The 17,978-nt window shown below is 41.3% G+C and overlaps 1 protein-coding gene across 1 annotated transcript; it reads left to right on the forward strand.

Annotated features, from left to right (window-relative positions):
* The first annotated feature begins 433 nt into the window (after positions 1–433).
* Positions 434–17,842, forward strand: ZNF394 (zinc finger protein 394). Its single transcript, XM_081300303.1, has 3 exons — positions 434–1,061; positions 5,355–5,481; positions 10,264–17,842. Exons 1-3 carry the CDS (start codon positions 561–563, stop codon positions 11,322–11,324), a joined length of 1,689 nt encoding a protein of 562 aa, XP_081156429.1. The 5' UTR covers positions 434–560; the 3' UTR covers positions 11,325–17,842.
* Positions 17,843–17,978: the final 136 nt, after the last annotated feature.

Raw genomic sequence — 17,978 nt, forward strand, 5'->3', positions numbered from 1 at the left:
ACTGAACATGTATCAGTGGAAAGTGCTCAGTTCTGGAGTTTGAAATGGGCATGTTGGTCTCATTCATCGAGCCACAAGCCTGTTGATTATCAGGCAAGACACGACTTCTTCCAGCCACAGTTTCCTCATCTCTGAGAGAATCAAAGGCCATAACATGTGACGTTCACAGAAGCAGTTAAAGTTCTTTTTTGTTTTCTCCCAACTCTGACAGTTCCTTGCTCTACCATCTGCTCCTAAACCGGTTATTTTCTCCAGCTGCAGAAATCAGCACAGGAGTCGCCGCCTCGGGGTGGCGGGAGTGAGAAGGATGGTAAACCACCGAGATGCATCTCAGTCCTCCGGGCCGCCTGGAGAGGCCCCGGAAATGCTGGGGCGGGCACCGCAGGGATCGGTGACGCACTTCCTGCGTAGGCTGGTTTTTTTTTTTTTTTTTCCTATCAAAGGACCTAGAGGATGCCGGGGTATCCCCGGTGCTAGGCCAGTGCCTAGTGGGCGGCGGGCTGCGTGGAGTCGGGTGTGTGGGACACGACCGCCGTGAGCCCTCGCTTTGAGGAGGGCCCATGAGTTCCTTGGGTTTGCTGTCTTCTCATCTGAAGGCAAGACTCTGGGAAAGTCAGCAAGTGCCGGAAAAAGATGGGTTCGAGCTTGTCTGCCCAAAGGCGCGGATGGCCGCGAGATCCAGGGTCGCCGCGCAGCCCCTGCCTGAGGGGCTTTTCATAGTGAAGGTGGAGGAGGACTCACTCGGAGGTCGGGAGTCCGACCCGCCCCGGGCCTGGCAGGACCCCGAAACTTCTCGACAGCAGTTTAGGCAGTTGCGTTACCAGGAGGTGGATGGACCCGAAGAGGCGCTGAGTCGGCTTAGGGAACTCTGTCGTCGGTGGCTTAGGCCTGAGATGCGCTCAAAGGAGCAGATCCTGGAACTGCTGGTGCTGGAGCAGTTCCTGACCATCCTACCCGACGAACTCCAGGCCTGGGTGCGTGACCACTGCCCAGAGAGCGGGGAAGAGGCTGCGGCTGTGGCGCGGGCTCTCCAGAGAGCGCTGGGCGGGACCTCACCCCCGGTGAGAAGGGGAAAGGCCTGTTCTGGGTGGTGGGAGTGTGAGGGATGCTCCGAGTGGCCGACATTCTTTCTCCCTTGTTACATTTTGTGTGAACTTTGTTTTATTCCGTAGCAAGCAGGGCCTAGTAAGGACTTAGCATCAAGCAAATTGCTGGTTATCCATTGCAAGACACCCTGTTCTTTTACTGACTGGAAAAGAATGATGTCAGGATGAAAAGCGGGCTTATGTCCTTAAACAACTTAGAACAGAAATTTCTCAGCATCTTGAATGTGAACATCCCGTTTTGCTTTTTAACAGCTTGGTGATCCCCGCCTCCCACAGTGAGGTTGGTTGTACTTTTTTATTTTTCAATTTGCAGACATTACTTGATATCAGTTGGGGAATCGGAAGCTGCAGCACTGGTGGGCTTTTTTTTTTTTTTTTTTTTTGTAGATGAACACAAAAATGTTTGTTTGTTTGTTTATAGTGCTGATGATCAAACCCATGCCTCACACATGCCAGCCAAGTGTTCTACCACTGAGCTACACCCCAGCCCACTGGTGGGTTTTTAGCGAAAGTATATTTGATGTAATAATGATTTGTGGATTACTGTTGGATTTTTTTTTTTTTTGGGGGGGGTAGCTGATTGAACCCAGAGATTCTTTACCACTAAGTTTATCCTTAGCCCTTTTTGTTTTTTTACTTTAGTCTCATAAATTGCTTAGGACCTTGCTGTGTTGTCTCAAACTTGAGCAATCCTCCTGCCTCAACCTCCCCTTGAGTTGCTGGGATTATAGGGTGCCACAGTCCTTGGCTACTGTTGGACTTAAAATGAGCCTTGTTGCATTGAGGGATTCACTGGACCTAATTCTGTACCTTTATGGTACTTGCCATTGAATTCCATTTTGCTGCTGCAGGACTAAAGCCAAAGCTAACTAGTTCTAGTCATCATAGACATACAGTGCAGCCTGGCACAAATCACTTGCCTGTGATTCTAGTGATTCTGGAGGCTGAGGCAGGAGAATCATAAATTCCAAGCCCTTTTGGCAATTTAGAGAGACCCTGTCTAAAAATAAAAAGGACTGGGGACTGTACCTCAGTGGTAAAGCTCCCTTGGGTTCAATTCCCAGGAAAGAAAGAAAAAAAGAAAGAGAGAGAGAGAAAGAAAAATGCAGCAGTTGAGAATCAAATTTTTTTAAATATTTTTTCAGTTGTAGATGTACACAATATCTTTATTTATTTATTTATTTTATGTGGTGCTGAGGATGCCTCATGCATGCAAGGCAAGTGCTCTACCACTGAGCTGCAACCGGCCCTAGAATCAAATATTTTGTGATAAGGTGTCATAACATTAGCAGATCTTTGTTCATTGCTCTATGTCAGAATTTTATGAATGACCATACATTCTTCTGCACATTACTCCATATTGCTTTTCCACTAAAAGCAAAAAATGATAAAGGGTATTTTGTTGTATGAGTATTGACACTATTGAACAACAAACCAGAACACTCCAGCTTTGGGGTTTTTTTAATTCAATATTACTAGTTGTAGATGGACAAAATACCTTTATTTTGTTTATTTAGCTTAGTTTAGTTTTTTTGATGGTGGTTGTTTTGTTTTCTTTTTAATGAGGTGCTTGGGATAGAATCCAGTGCCTCATACATGCTAGCCAAACGCTTTACCACAGAGCCACAACCTCAGCCCTACAGCTTTAGCTTTAAAGGTAGAAAAAAAGGAATGTCATTGAAATCAGCAGGAGATTGACTTTATTACACAGTACTGGGTTTCCCAATCCTTAGAATCTGAAGATTTCCAGTACTGTGTTTGCAAAGCATTCTCTGAAGTTTCCATCTATATCTCTTAGGTAGTTTTTGAACACTGCCCACTCTGAAAATAAGTGATCATCTGTGTCATGGCAGCTTGCTATTAGGTTTTATTTTGTTTGTAATTATCCACAAAAATGAAAGTAGTAGCCAAAAGTCATTAATATTTGGTTTTAGCATATGGCCTTTTTTAAAAAAATACTTTTTAGTTGTATAGATGGACACCATATCTTTATTTATTTTTATGTGGTACTGAGGATCAAACCCAGTGCCTCACATGTGCCAGGCAAGTGCTCTACCACTGAGCTACAACTCCAGCCCCTAGCATATGGCCTTTTGCAGCAATTGAAGACAAATAAAATCTTGTAGCTAAAAAATACCATGGCGGTGTCGTCCTCTCTCATTTCAGAGATAAATATGAGGCACAGACGTTTAGGGTCAAACAACTGTGTAAAATAGAAAAAGTGTCCTTCTGGGAAAGAGGAGATCCAGATTCCGTAACCATATCTATCTGTTTAAAATGTGAGGGTTCATGCCACAACCTGCAGGGCCGAACCTTAGAAACTGGCAAGGACCAGTGGAGTGTTAAGAAAAATACAATAACACTTTTAGAAAGCAAGCTGCGACCAGGTGGGACACCATCCTCTGCTGGAGGAACAGTGACCCAGAGCTAGTACAGCATGTTTATTATGCAGGTTTTATCATCAAAAGGTTATTTGTGAACTGGGTGTGGTGGCACACACCCTTAATCTCAGTGGTTCTGGAGGATCACAAGTTCAAAGCCAGCCTCAGCAATGGCAAGGTGCTAAGCAACTCAGTGAAATCCTGTCTCTAAATAAAATACAAAAAATAGAGCTGGAGATGTGGTTCAGTGGTCAAGTGCCCCTCAGTTCAATCCCCAGTACACAAACCACAAAAAGGTGATTTATGGGAAAGTTTCTGCAAAGCCTGAAAGTCATGGCACTTACAAGGCATTGTGGTTATCTTATTATGTCCAGAATTATTTATCCCTGGCAGCTGGTGTCTGAGATCAGGGTCAAGACTGATATAGTTCTGTGCCTTTACACAGAGCTTCCTCAGGCAGGATGTTGCTGTAACAACTGGGCAATCCTGACCTGCATCTTTGCACAGAAAGTTCCCAGTACAAGTGCATCCACAGCCACAAGGCAGTCGGAGACCATGATCCAAGTCACCGTTCTCTACAGGTTTATTTAACAGTGTCTCCTGCCATTAATTCCTGGTCCTCAGCTGCATACCTATGTACATTCTATTTACAATCCTAATTATTTTTGGTTTTTCAGATGTTAAAATACAACTGTGTGGTAGACTCTTCAGAAGAATACTAGAAAAAAATAGTACTAATATTCTGAAAGGTACTCCATTACTGGTTTTGAAATATAATTTGGAGACTATAGACAAAAAAGAAAAAAGATGGCCATTTCATATTTTAGCATGATAACAGGCAGAGTTTCTTAACTTCAGCACTATTGACATTTGTTGCAATACTTATTTGTTGTAGGAGCTTGAAACTCAAGAATTTTTAGATTTTAGCCAGGTGCAGTGGCACACACCTGTAATCCCAGTGACTCAGGAGGCTGAGGCAGGAGGATTCCAAGTTCAAAGCCAGCCTCAGCAATTTAGCAAGGCCCTAAGCAACTTAGCAAGACTCTGCCTCAAAGCAAAAAGTGAAAACTGCTAGAGATGTGGCTCAGTGGTTAAACACCCCTGGGTTCAATTACTAGCACCAAAAAAAAATAAAAAGTTTCAGATTTTGAATTTTTAGATTAAGATTGCTCAGCCAGTAAAATTTATGCAAATATTTCAAAATCTGAACTCTAAACTCTGACATTTTTGCTCCCAAGCATTTCAGATACAGGATACTTAACCTGTAAATACACATAGGCATGGGTCGACATATATGTACATACACACAGTACAGTGAGTGGAAGAGCCTTGGAGTTAATTTATTACCCACACTAGAACTGGAAAAACATCTCCCTCACCACTTTTAGAATCTTCCCTTTCTATATATTGTGGCATTCACCCACAGAAGTAGTCAGCTTACATTTAATAAGCCAGAACAGAAAGGACTTAGCACCCTCTGGCTGGGGTGTGTCTTTTGCTCATAAGGAAACAGCATCTCAGAGTGTCAGCACTGGAATGTGAAACTTTCTGGTTATATATTTCTCATCTATATCAAGTTTCCGTTTTGATAAACCACAGTGATATAACATGCATTAAGTATTTGCTCCTGCCTACCCCAAATTAGTGTAGGCAGTACACAGAAAAGCTTTTTAGGATTACAAGACAATGTCAGTCCCTTCAAATCTCCCCGCTCAGTACAAGATTCATTGGCCAAAACTGAATAGCTGTGGTTGGTTCTCAGTACTTCCTCTTCTCAGTACTCTCTGGAGTTTGACCTCATATTCAGACTAGTGACAGTGCTGTCCAGGGACAGCAGGTATTGAATAGGAATCTCATGTTGTTCCAGGGATTGGTGACACTCAAGGATGTGGCCGTGTCTCTACCCTGGGAGGAGTGGGAGCAGCTGAACACAGCTCAGAGGGACTTCTGCAGGGAGAATGTGCAGAAAGATAATGGGAGCACAGTCCTGCCTAGTGAGTGCTATTACTCTGCTGATTTATAATGTATGTAATTTGTGAAGGGCTCAGTTCACTGCATTTCCCAAGCCATTCTACCATGTACAGATGTGAGCCAAGAGCTTTAGAGTTTCTTCTGTGACCCAAGCAGGACCTTTCTATTCTCTGTTGCTAAGTGACAGATTCAGCTTTTTGGGGTGGTGGGTACTGGGGATTGAATTCAGGGATACTTGACAACTGAGCCACATCCCCAGCCCTATTTTTGTATTTTATTTAGAGACAGGGTCTCACTGAGTTGCTTAGTGCCTCGCTTTTGCTGAGGCTGGCTTTGAACTTGATATCTTCCTGCCTCAGCTTCCCAAGCCACTGGGATTACTGGCGTGTGCCACCATTCCTGGCTTGATTCAGCTTTTTATTTTTGTTATTTTTAATACTTTACACTTAAGAGAAAATATAAAAAGATAATGAGCAACTGTTTATTTACCACCCAGGCTTATCAAATCTTAATATTTGGCCATATTGATTTTGTTTTCTATTCCCCCAAAAAATAAGAAGTCATAGCTAAAGTGAAGCCTCATGTACCCTCCTTGAAGCTATTCCCCATGCTCTTTCTCCAGAGGTAACCAATATCCTGATGGTGGTATTTATCCTTTCCACGCATGTTTTATATTCTTTATATACATGCAGTCACAGATCAGATATAATTAAGCTTTCTTTTAATACCTTATTTGCTGTGCGAAAACTCCAAAATTAACCTTCCATTCTGCCAATGGGCATTTAGGTGTCTAGTTTTTCACCATTACAATGTGACACTGAACATTCTTGTTACCTCCCTGTATTCATATATGGGTGATTCCAAAGAGAATATACAGTATGCAGAGATGTATGCCCCTCTTGCTGTCCACAGAGCTTATCACCAATTTATATGCCTGTAAGCCACTTATGAGAATTTTTCATTCTCTGCATTCTTCTTAACATTTGGTGTAATCGGCTGGTGGCATGACATCTTCACACAGCAGCCTGATTGTTCCTTTTCAGATGTTGGGTCATGTCACTCAGGACCCTCAGTGGCTTTCATTTCATGCAGGGTGAGAGCTATTGATTGTCCTTTGATGCTGGGAACCTTCCTCCGAGCATCCATCCTTTGGTCTCCCCACTGTCTGCAATCTACTCTGCTCTGACCACACTGCCTGGCTGAACTTGAATGTACCAGACATCCTGCCTCCTGGTCTGTGTAATGATTGCACTAATTGACTTCATTGCCTTGAATGTCCCTCCTCTGGATTTTCAGTAAAGCACACACTGACTCAGCTTCAGGAATTTGCTTAAATAACTCCTTTTCAATGAAGCCTGATCCTGACTGCTTTGTTTAATGCTGCACTTTGCCTATCAAGCCCTCTCTTCCCACACTGCTGATACTGCTGATCCCTCAGCCTTTTTTTTATTTTTGTTTTTGTTTTTGTTTTTGGTATCAGGGATTGAACCCAGAGGTGCTTGCTTAACCACTGCGCAACATCCCCAGCCCCTCCCCACCCCGTATTTTTTTTTCCTTGAGACAGTGTCTTGCTAAGTTTATAAGGCTGGCTTTTTAAACGTGTGGGCCTTCTGCCTCAGCCTCCTGAGCTGCTGGGATTACAGGCATGTACCATTGTGCCTGATATTTTTTTATACTAATCCTTTCTCATCTTGGCTGTATAAGGTGGCTTGTCTTTTTACTGTGGCATCTTTTATTATATAGAATTTTAAATTTTTAATATAGGGAAATCTTTCAATGTTTTATTCTGTGCTTTGTGTTATTGAGTCTTTTAGATAAATATCAGACCCTTCTGAATCCAGATTTTAGCTTCTCATAGGCAACTATTTTCAAATCTTTTAACTATTGCTGAGGGTGTAGATTGATGGTAGAGTACTTGCCTAACATGCCCAAGGCCCTGCATCCAATCCCCAGTCCTGCAAAAATTAAAAAAAAAAAAAACTTTCAGCTAGCCACTCAGCTATTTATTTTTAAATTTCTAAATAAGATGCTTGTACTACTAACCCACCCCCCCACACCAATTTCGATTATTGTCTCTTGGCTGCCTACTGGGGAAAATGAAGAATTTTGTTTCCCCTGCATATATATATTTAGTGGTCCATAATTCTCTACAGTTAAATTAGCCTTTTATAGTTTATAATTATAGTTAAATTAGTATACCATACTTCAGTATTATCTATATTCACCTATATGTCTTTTCTATTGCAATTTTTTGTTTCCCTGGAGTTAATAATGCCTCATTTTGCATTTGCCTAGTTTTCCTTTTTTTTTTTTAATTTTTTAAGAGAGAGAGGAGAAAGATAATTTTTTTAATATTTATTTTTCAGTTTTTGGTGGACACAACATCTTTATTTTATTTTATGTGGTGCTGAGGATCGAACCCAGCACCCCGTGCATGCCAGGTGAGCGCGTTACCACTTGAGCCACATCCCCAGCCCATCTTTTTTATATATTTATTGTTTAGTTGTTGTTGGACACAATATCTTTATTTTATTTATTTATTTTTATATGGTGCTGAGGATCGAACCCAGGGCCTTGCACATGCTAAGTGAGCGCTCTATCACTGAGCCACAATCCCAGCCCCACATTTGCCTAGTTTTCTATTGATCATTAGATCATGGATGTGCTCCCAGTTTTATTTTTCCCCTTGCAGAGATCCTCCTCAAAGCTTCCTCTGCTCTGGTATGAACAGAATGCTTCTTTCCCAGGCCTGTTACACAGCTTTTGTCCTAGGATTCCCTTCGTCATTACCCTGGAAATTCCTTTTCTCTTTACTGGATTCTTTAATAGTTTCTTCCTTAGTATATCCCCTTGATTTGGTAGAGAACATCTGCCAGAGAACATATACTTGGGAACTAAATCTTTTGAAACTTGGCATGTCTGCAGATATTTTTATCTCTCTCACACATTTGGATCAGAGTGTGATGCTTTGGTTGAACATGTTTCCCAAATATTACAGTTGGAAATTTAATCCACAAACTCAGCTTGGTAGTATTTTAAAGTGGGACCTTTGGGAGGTGATTAGGAATAGATAAAAGTCAAGAGGGTGGGGCCCCCATTGGTGAGACTGGTGGCTTTATAAGTAGGGGAAGAGAGACCTGAGCTGACAACATACTTGCTGTCTCGCCATGTGATCCCTCTGCCATGTAATGATGCAGTAAGAAGGCCTTGCTAGATGCCTGCACAATACTCTTCAGTTCCCACCCTTAAGAACTTTGAGTTAAATGAGTCTTTGCTTTTTGTAAACTACCCATCTCAGGTAGATATATGGCTAGGTATTTCAGGTTAGAAATAATTTTGAAGACAGTTAATTTTCTATCTAGTTTGTCACGTTGCTTTTGAGAAACTCTTATGCCATTATAGTATTTTATCTTTGATGTGTATTTTCTTCATGTTTTTCATCTTTTTGTATATTATGACATTTTGACATCTTAAAATCTTTCTGACTGGGAAAGAGATTGCCAAGGGCTAGCCATTCTGAAAGACAGCAAAGAATTCAGCCAGGAGCATGCCTTTGCTGTGCAAATTAACCAACGCTGAACTCCAACCCAGATCCCCCTCCATGTGGTCCACACAGTCTAGACAGCAGTATTCCAGTGCCTCAATCGTCCCAGAGTCTGGTACCAGGCAATAAAGGATCACCTTTATGGCTTGGAGCCCCGCTAAATTATTCAGAACAGCCAGCCCTTGCCAGTTCACCCTGCCTTTCTTACCATTCTTGTCCAATAAGTCATGGTTTAGGTTCTCCCTTACTCCTGTCTCTTCTGCCTCTGCCACTGCTGCTTTCCTATGTGGCCTTACGTGGCATGGTGTGCCTCCTGTCCTTAAGACTGTGAGTATAATAAACTGTTTCCTAGAGCCTCTCCTCAGTCTTCTCTTGTGGCCGCACCTGACAAGCATATAAAAGAACATAGCACAGTGTGTGATCTGTCCTGGGTGGAGACATTTAGGTGTTTTCTTTGTATGCCTCAGTGTGAGATGTATTTTTTAAAAATATTTTTAGATGTAGATGGACACAATACCTTTATTTTATTTATTTTTATGTAGTGCTGAGGATTGAATCCAGTGCCTCACACATGCTAGGCAAACGCTCTACCACTGAGCTACAACCCCAGCCCAAGGTGTATTTTTTTAATTCATTATTCTGAGTAGTTGGTGGGCCCTTATAACAGAAGCTCTGGGGCTCGGGTTGGGGCTGGAGGTAGAGCACTTGCCTTGCACATGTGAGACCCTGGGTTCTATCCTCAGCACCACATAAAAAATAAATAAGTGAAATAAAGGTGTTGTGTCCAACTACAACTAAAAAATAAATATTTTAAAAAATAATATAGAAGCTCATGTCTTTGAATTGTGAGAAACATTATATGTCTTTTATCTATTTATTTTTATATCAACTTTTTCTTTTCCTTTTCTGAATTTTCTTTTGTTGCCCCACCTCTGCCCCCAGTACTTCAGATTCAATCCTATCTTGTCAGCCCTTGTGAAATGTACCTTTCACAAATAATGACCTATCACTGCAGTGGAGTGGGGCTAGGGAAGAAGAGCTGGGTTGGTTGACATAGGCATGAGTATAAAAGGAAAGATATGGGGTTTGCACTGGCAAATATGAGCATATCAGACAGGTTAACTAAATAACTTCACCTAAGGAATTTAATGGAGAATACTTAAAAGGGGGCTGGGGTTGCTTTTTTTGCTAGTACTTGCTTGTTTTGCTATATTGCACAGAGATGAAATGAATGGTAGTAGTTTGTACTTTAATGTTTCAGGTTTGGAAACTAAAGCTGAGAACAAAGGGTTGATTCCAAAAGAAGAAATTTTAGAAGAAGCAGAGCCACAGGTGTGGCTACAAGAAGTTTCCCAGGGGAAGGCCTCCCTCTTTTCTAAGTGTTACAATGTGTGTAAGGAAAGAGTAGAAAAGCACCCAAGAGACCCTGTGTCATTGAAACTCAAAAATTCTGAAGAACAAGGACTCAGATCAAGAACTACCATCTCAGATCTCAACAGCAATGGTTCCACAGAAGAGGGAGTCTCCAAAAATAATGAATTTGGGAATAGTGCTAAAAGTTCCAGCTTTGTCCTTGGTCAGCACATCCAGAAATCACTGAGGCCAGTTGATGGTGAGGAACAAGGGAACAAGTGCAAAGAAAGTTTTGATGAGGTGAAACATCACATAGCGAAACCTCACAATTCTGTTGACAGTGAGACCCCGAGATGGCACCATGAAGAAAGACCTTATAAATGTGATCACTGCGAGAAGAGGTTCAAACAGCGCTCAGACCTCCTGAAACACCAGAGGATTCACACAGGTGAGAAACCCTATGAATGCCAAGAATGTGAGAAAAGCTTCAGTCAGAGTGCTGCCCTGATTAAACACCAGAGGACACACACAGGCGAGAAGCCATATACATGCTTGAAGTGCGGGGAACACTTCAGACAGAGCTCGCATCTCAATCGGCATCAGAGAACCCATGCTGGAGAGAAGTTCTGTAAATGTGAGGAATGTGGGGAGACCTGCCATGTTTCTAACCTTTTTAGACATCAGAGACTCCATAAAGGGGAGAGACCCTATAAATGTGAAGAGTGTGAGAAGAGCTTCAAACAGCGCTCGGACCTCTTTAAGCATCAGAGAATCCACACTGGGGAGAAGCCTTATGGATGTTCTGACTGTGGGAAAAGCTTCAGTCAGAGTGCAACCCTCATTAAACACCAGAGAACTCACACTGGAGAAAAACCTTATAAATGTGTTGAATGTGGGGAAAGCTTTAGACAAAGTACACACCTTGTCCGACACCAAAGGATCCATCAAAGTAAAGTCCCATCACTTTGAAATGTTTTGCTCACTTGGATTTATTTTCGTGTCCAGAAACTATATTCTTTGGCATTTGGAGCATTCAGTCATTCATGAATCCTGTTTCTGCAGGCATCCCACACAGGGTACATTCAGTCCAGCTTGAGTCTCAAGAAATACTTTATGATGGAGAACTTCTGTGAAGGAGGAATGAATATAAACCCTCCAAAAGATCTGTACTAGATATGACATCTGATAAGAGCAAGAGCAATATGTGACAAACTTCTGTCCTTGTCATCACTCTTTCCACTACTACTTTTGGACAAAATCTTTCCCGTTTCAATTACTTCTCTACTTCCCTAGGAATTTAGGCCCTTGGAATTGTCTTGCTCTTTAGATAGTGAAAGAATTTCAACCACTTCATAATTCTAAAAATACTTGGTAAATTTCAACACATACATGAGACACTAGTTTTTACATTTTAAGATTGTGTATAGCCCTCTTTCCCATTCTAGGAGTCTTGATTTCTTTTAAAACAAGAAAAAAAAATCATACAAACACACACGCTTCTGGCACAGTATCCTTTTAACAGCTTATTGAATAGGGTTCATTATTTGATAACTTTTGGTTTCTGAAAAAGGTTTTCAGTAAACCATCACTGAACTGTACATGTATGGGCTCTTATAATACCAAAAAGCCTAAAGCATTTTTCCTGAGGAGGCTTCTTATAGTGTGGAACATAAAGAAGTGTTCCTGTGGTTTTCCTTGGGGTCTTCAAAAAGAGAGGGCCCTGAGGACAGAGCTGCTTATTTTGTTAACAGGAGTATTCATTGGCATTATGTAATACTCTGCATTTCTCCATCAATTTCCAAGCACCCCTCCAAGGAATTAAGAACTTACCTTGGGCTGGGGCTGTACCTCACTGGTAGAGCATTTGCCTAGCATGTATGAGGCACTGGGTTCAGTTTTCAGCACTGCAAGTAAATAAACAAACAAATATCAATCAACAGTTAAAAAGAAAAAAAAAGAACCTACTTCATCCCATTTACAAAGGAAGAAAGAAAGGTAGGTTCACATCAACACTTGAGAACTCAGGAGGTCTCAAGGCTTGCCCAGTCAGTGCAAGGTTATATCTGTACCTGAGTATGTGTCCTCCATCCCATAATTGACTTACTCTGCCCCTGAGTTCTGCCCTTTACTCCAGCTGGATCCTCTGCAGTGGTGGGCTGTGGACCCCAGGAGTAGCAGCAGAGGATCAGTGAGCGCATGCACCCCCATCGTGACAGAGAATATGAGCTGCAAGTTTTCAAACTTGATTGCTCCTTCACTTCCCAGCACTTTTTTTACCCCTGTATCCAGATGGAGGAAGGACATTGGGTTGGCTTTAACATACCTGTTAGGTTCAACTTGAAGCACACAAGTATTTAGTGAGAGAAAGGTAATAGCTAGGCATGGTGGCACACACCTGAAATCACAGCCACTCAAGAGGCTGAAGCAGGAGGATGACAAGTTCAAGGCCATCCTAGCAACATATCAAGACCCTGTCTCAAAAAGGCCTGGAAATGTAGATCAGTACTAGAGCATTTGCCCAGCTTATACAAATGTATCTAATCATCTTTCTAGCTCTGTGTACTCAAAACAAATACTGCATCAATTTTTTTTTTCAAATTCTTTGAGAACCTTGACTCTTAAATATATTTAAGAATATAAGCACCTTTCTGGGTTTTGGGGAAAATAATAAAGGACAAATCCCATATGATCAACCTATTATTGGCATTTGGTGGTATTTGCCTGTGATTTTTTTTCTGTGTATTTTGGATGATAAAAACCATAGTGCATTTATATCCTTAACATTTTTTCTTAAGGATCTTGTCTTCAGGTTTTCATAATCTTTATGTTTAATGGCTGTGTTATTTTCCAATTAGGGAATATAACAATTGAAATTTTATTAAATAGTTCAGGCATTTCTCAGTTTTTGTTGTTGATATGCAAAGTGCATACCTTACTGAAAATAGATCAATGACTTGCCCAAAAGTTTACATCTTTCCCAGAAGTCAGCTATTTATACTGTAAAATTTACTTTCGATTTTCTCTTAGTATTTTGGGGTTTTGTGTATGTTTGTTTTGGTACCAGTGATTGAACCCAGGGGCACTTAGCCACTGAGCCACATCCCCAGCCTTTTTCATATTTTTTATTTTGAGACAGGGTCTCGCTAAGTTGCTTAGAGCCTCACTAAGTTGCTGAGTCTGTTTTTGAACTTTCCATCCTCCTGCCTCAGCTTCCCAAGCTGCTGGAATTACAGGGTGTACCACCAAGTATTTTTGTCTCATAATTGCCTGCCTTGTCATTCCCCCTTCATTTCCTCCAGCTGAGAAGCACTGGCGAGTGGAGAATCCAACTTTGAGAAGAAAACTATATTTGAGAATGGTAGGGAGCAAGGCCTTGGCCACTATGGGTATGGCCAAAGCTCACCTGGTAATTGACATGGTGTGAGCTGAGTACTAGTCAAGACCAGGTGACAACATGGGACATTTTAGTCAACCCTAATATATAAAAAGTCTGATGAAATGAAAGCATCTACCAAATTTTATCTTTATTTTTAACTGTTTAAGACAAATATGGCAAACACACACACACACACACACACAAAAAAAAAAAAAAAAAAAAAAAAAAAAAAAAAACGCTTCACTGGTCTTTTCAAGAAAACATGCCTTTCTATTCAGTGGAATGGTCCATCATGGATTCCAGGCTTCTTTGCCCAGGGTTAGACACCTTCACTGACTGAGCTGACAGTTGCCCAGTCTCTCTAGGCCTGGAGGACAGTGGGTTCAGCCCAACACCCAAACAAGAATGCCAAAATTTGACCATTTCTTCCCTGTTCTCAGGGGGGCTACTTTTGAGCTCTAGTCATATTGACAAATGGTAAAAAAACACAAACATCTACTGTCTTTCCCATCGCCAATTGGAACTCTTCCCCTGCACCCACCTTCAGTTCTGGGGATTGAACCCAGGGATACTCTACAAGTGACCTAAGCCACCCAGCCCTTTTTTTGAGACAGAGTCTCACTGAGTTGCCCAGGCTGACCTCAAACTTGTGATCCTCCTAAGTGACTAAATAACAGCTATTACCACACGCTGCTGCCAACCTAAACTTTTAGTTGGCATCTTTCTAGCTTCTTGGGGCGGCGGGTGGTGGGGTGGTAAGGCTAACCCCACTCTAAGCCCTCTTGAGATGGAATTCTCTTCTCCCAAGCAAGTTAGTTCAGCAAGGCTTCTGACCATCCTTATCCCTCCCTCCTGTGTCCAGGGAATTCTGCTAAATGTTCTAATTTTACAGGGACCATTTACAAAGGTCCATGTAACTTAATTGTAAGAAATAGCACAAAAAAGCTCCCATTTTCCTACTGTTTGCCCACAAGAAGTCCTTGGGTCCTCTCTGCCACTGCTATCAAGTAAACCTTTCTGCAGCAGGAATATTCTGTATCTGTGCTGACCTTAAAATGTGGCTATTGAGAAGTCTAGTTTTAGTTTTATTTAATTTTAATGACTAAACAGCCTCATATGGCTAATGGCTAGCATACGGAACAGTGCAGCTCTGCATATCCTTGTGACAGAGCTGGCACTAAGCCTGTCTCATGTTTTCCCAGCATCCTGTGTTATACCTCTCTGCTTAAAGCTGGTGGCTCATGCACCTGATCAGAATGGACTTAGCAGCTTGGACCAGCCTGCTGTGTGCTCAGGCTCGGGAATGCTTTCATTAGGCCCCCATCTCCCAAGGTGGTGACAAAGGGAGCTTGTTTACTCCTCATTGGCTTACTACCTCCTCCGTCTGACATCTCAACCTTATTCTGCTTAGGGATGTTCATTGTGGCAAATCTTTCCTCTTGCGGTTCATGCTGGCCAGCATAAATATACTGGTTAGGTATTTTTGAGCCCAATATACAGTCATAATTTTCCTCCCACAAAGAAGTAAGAGTTCCCAAGAATATGGGGTGCCACTTGCTTGTGAAAGTGTAGCAAAATTCCACCTGCATCCTCTTAGGGTCCCTGCTGGGCCCAAGAAGTAGTGACAGATTAACAGGATACAAATTCATTTACTACAAATTTTACATAGTACAAGAACTTTCATAAGTAAATGACCCAAAGAAGCAGTTACTTTTATACTCAATTAGAGTACTAAGTTGTCAAGAGGCAAATAAGATATGGGGGGAGTGGTTACATATAGTTATTTTAGTAAGAGCTGCACAGAATTCTCAGTCTTGACTTTCCATCTTGATGACAAGATGTACAGAAAGGACAGCTTCTATATAGGAATTTAATCTCTTTTTAAAAAACAGCATAAAGATCAGAGTGATCTTTTTGCATCTGCTGATTTCAAAAGCCATTCGCTTAAATAGTTAAATGTTCCAGAGTGGTATATTTTTTTGTTTGTTTGTTTGTTTTGGAGTGGTATATTTTTAATGCTCATTCTCACTAGAACTTTTTAAAATTTTTATTTTATATGCTAGATAAGAAGTTGTGGGGGGCTGGGGTTGTGGCTCAGTGGTAGAGCGCTCGCCTAGTATGCACGAGGCACTGGGTTCGATCCTCAGCACCACATAAATGTAAAATAAAGATATTGTGTCCACCTAAAGCTAAAACATAAATATTTTTTAAAAGAAGTTATGGAATTGGTAGAAGCAAGAAAATAAAATCAAGCAGAAACTAAGGATTATGTACTATAAGAGGATCTAAACAGCAACAAGGTCTGTTTAGGATATCAAAATAATAGGATATAAAATAAAATTTTTCAAAAGGATTTTTTTCATGGCTGAGCTCTAGGGAGAACTCTACAGTCAACACTTATTTATCTTGTCAGAATGTGCTGGGAGCAAATGTGGAAACAACAAATTTTGAGTATAGCAAATTACTTGTGGAAGAGGTGTTAAAACTGGTGAAGACGGTACAAGACGGAAAGGGGACAGCAGATAATAAGGCAGCTACCACAGGAGTAGCTGAGTGTACTTCCATGGGGAAACTTGAAACAAAACAAATCCTCCAGTGATATTCCACCCAAGGGAAGAGGATGAGCCTGATATTTACATTTCCATCAGTGACTAGTTGAGGGTTGCATGCAGGATGCATTATGCCCTCCAGGCAAGAAGATGCAGACACTGCAGTGTCATATGAAGCACACAGAAGGGGTGAAGCCAGAAGGGCAGGGATGGGACACGAAAAGCATCTGATACAAACACCAACTTAGAACTCAATAGACTGAGCCTGGTGCAGTGGCACATGCCTGTAACCCCAGCAGCTCAGGAGGCTGATGCAGGAGGATTGGCAGTTCAAAGACAGCCTCAGCAACTTAGTGAGGCCTTAAGCAACTCAGGAAGACCCTATCTCTAAATAAAATATAAAAAGAGATGAGGATGTGGCTGAGTGGTTAAGCACCCCTGGCTTCAATTACTAGTACCAAAAAAAAAAAAATTCAGTAGAATCTAGTAACATGCTAATTTTTTATGGTGTCATTTTTTAATACTTTTATTTTATTTTTTAATAGTGTTTTTTTTTAATTTATTTTTTAGTTTTCGGCGGACACAACATCTTTGTTTGTATGTGGTATTGAGGATCAAACCCCGGGCTGCACGCTTGCCAGGCGAGCGCGCTACCGCTTGAGCCACATCCCCAGCCCCTAATACTTTTATTTTGTTATTTATTTTTATGTGGTGCTGGGGACTGATCCCAGTGCCTCACACGTGGTAGGCCTACGCTCTACCACTGAGCCACAACCACAGCCCTGCTAATTTTTTATAGATTATAAACTTTAGCTTTTTTTTTTTTTTTTTTTTTTTTTTTTTTTTTTTTTTTTTAGTGCTGGGGATTGAACCTACAGCCCCACACATGCTAAGTAAGTAAACACACATCCTGAGCTAGGCCCCAACTCTGCTACTTTTTTTTTTTTTTTTTTAGTTTGAGTCAGGGTCTCACTAAGTTTCTTAGGGCCTTGCTATGTTGCCATGGCTGGCTTTAAACCTGTAATTCTCCTGCCTCAGACTCCCTAGCTGCTGGGATTATAGGCATGCACCACTATGCCTGGCTGTAAATCATGGCTACAGCAGGAAAATAAGGTACACATAGGAAAACCACTTCAGTTCTGTTTATTACTTTTCATGAAACTTGTTATATATACTTGCAGTAGATGATAAGTTCTAGTCTTTAAATGACAGCTCTTCTGATACCATTATGTACATCCCTGTCCTTTGTGTGTACCCTGATGCTTAATAAAACTTATTCGCCAAATGAAAGATTTACCACACATGTCACATCTATAAGGTCTCTTTCCAGTGTGAATGATCTCATGTTCATTAAGATTTGTCTTGAAACTAAAAGTTTTTCCACATTCTGTACATTCAAAGAATGCCTCCTTGGTATGGATTCTCTGGTGCTGGAGGAATCCACATTCACTGCACTTATAGAGTTCTGTTTACTATAAATCTGTTGATGGCTCCTAAGGGTGGAAAACCGACCAAAGGCTTTTCCACATTCAAGGCTTTTATGTGGCTTTTCTCCACTATGGATTAACTGATGTCGAATAAGGATTGAATTCTAGCTAAAAGTTTTTTCACATTCTCCACATTTATAAGGTTTTTCTTTGGTATGAATCCTCATGTGTTCAACAAGATATGCAAGCTGACGGAAACACATTCCACAGT

The sequence above is a fragment of the Spermophilus citellus genome, assembly GCF_964194105.1.
Source record: "Spermophilus citellus genome assembly, chromosome: 6".
Lineage (NCBI taxonomy): Eukaryota > Metazoa > Chordata > Mammalia > Rodentia > Sciuridae > Spermophilus > Spermophilus citellus.

Coding starts and splice junctions, on each gene's coding strand:
- ZNF394 (XM_081300303.1), top strand. CDS start 561: ATGAGTTCCTTGGGTTTGCTGTCTTCTCATCTGAAGGCAAGACTCTGG. Junction 1,062..5,354: donor TGGGCGGGACCTCACCCCCG/GTGAGAAGGGGA, acceptor ATGTTGTTCCAG/GGATTGGTGACACTCAAGGA. Junction 5,482..10,263: donor TGGGAGCACAGTCCTGCCTA/GTGAGTGCTATT, acceptor TTAATGTTTCAG/GTTTGGAAACTAAAGCTGAG.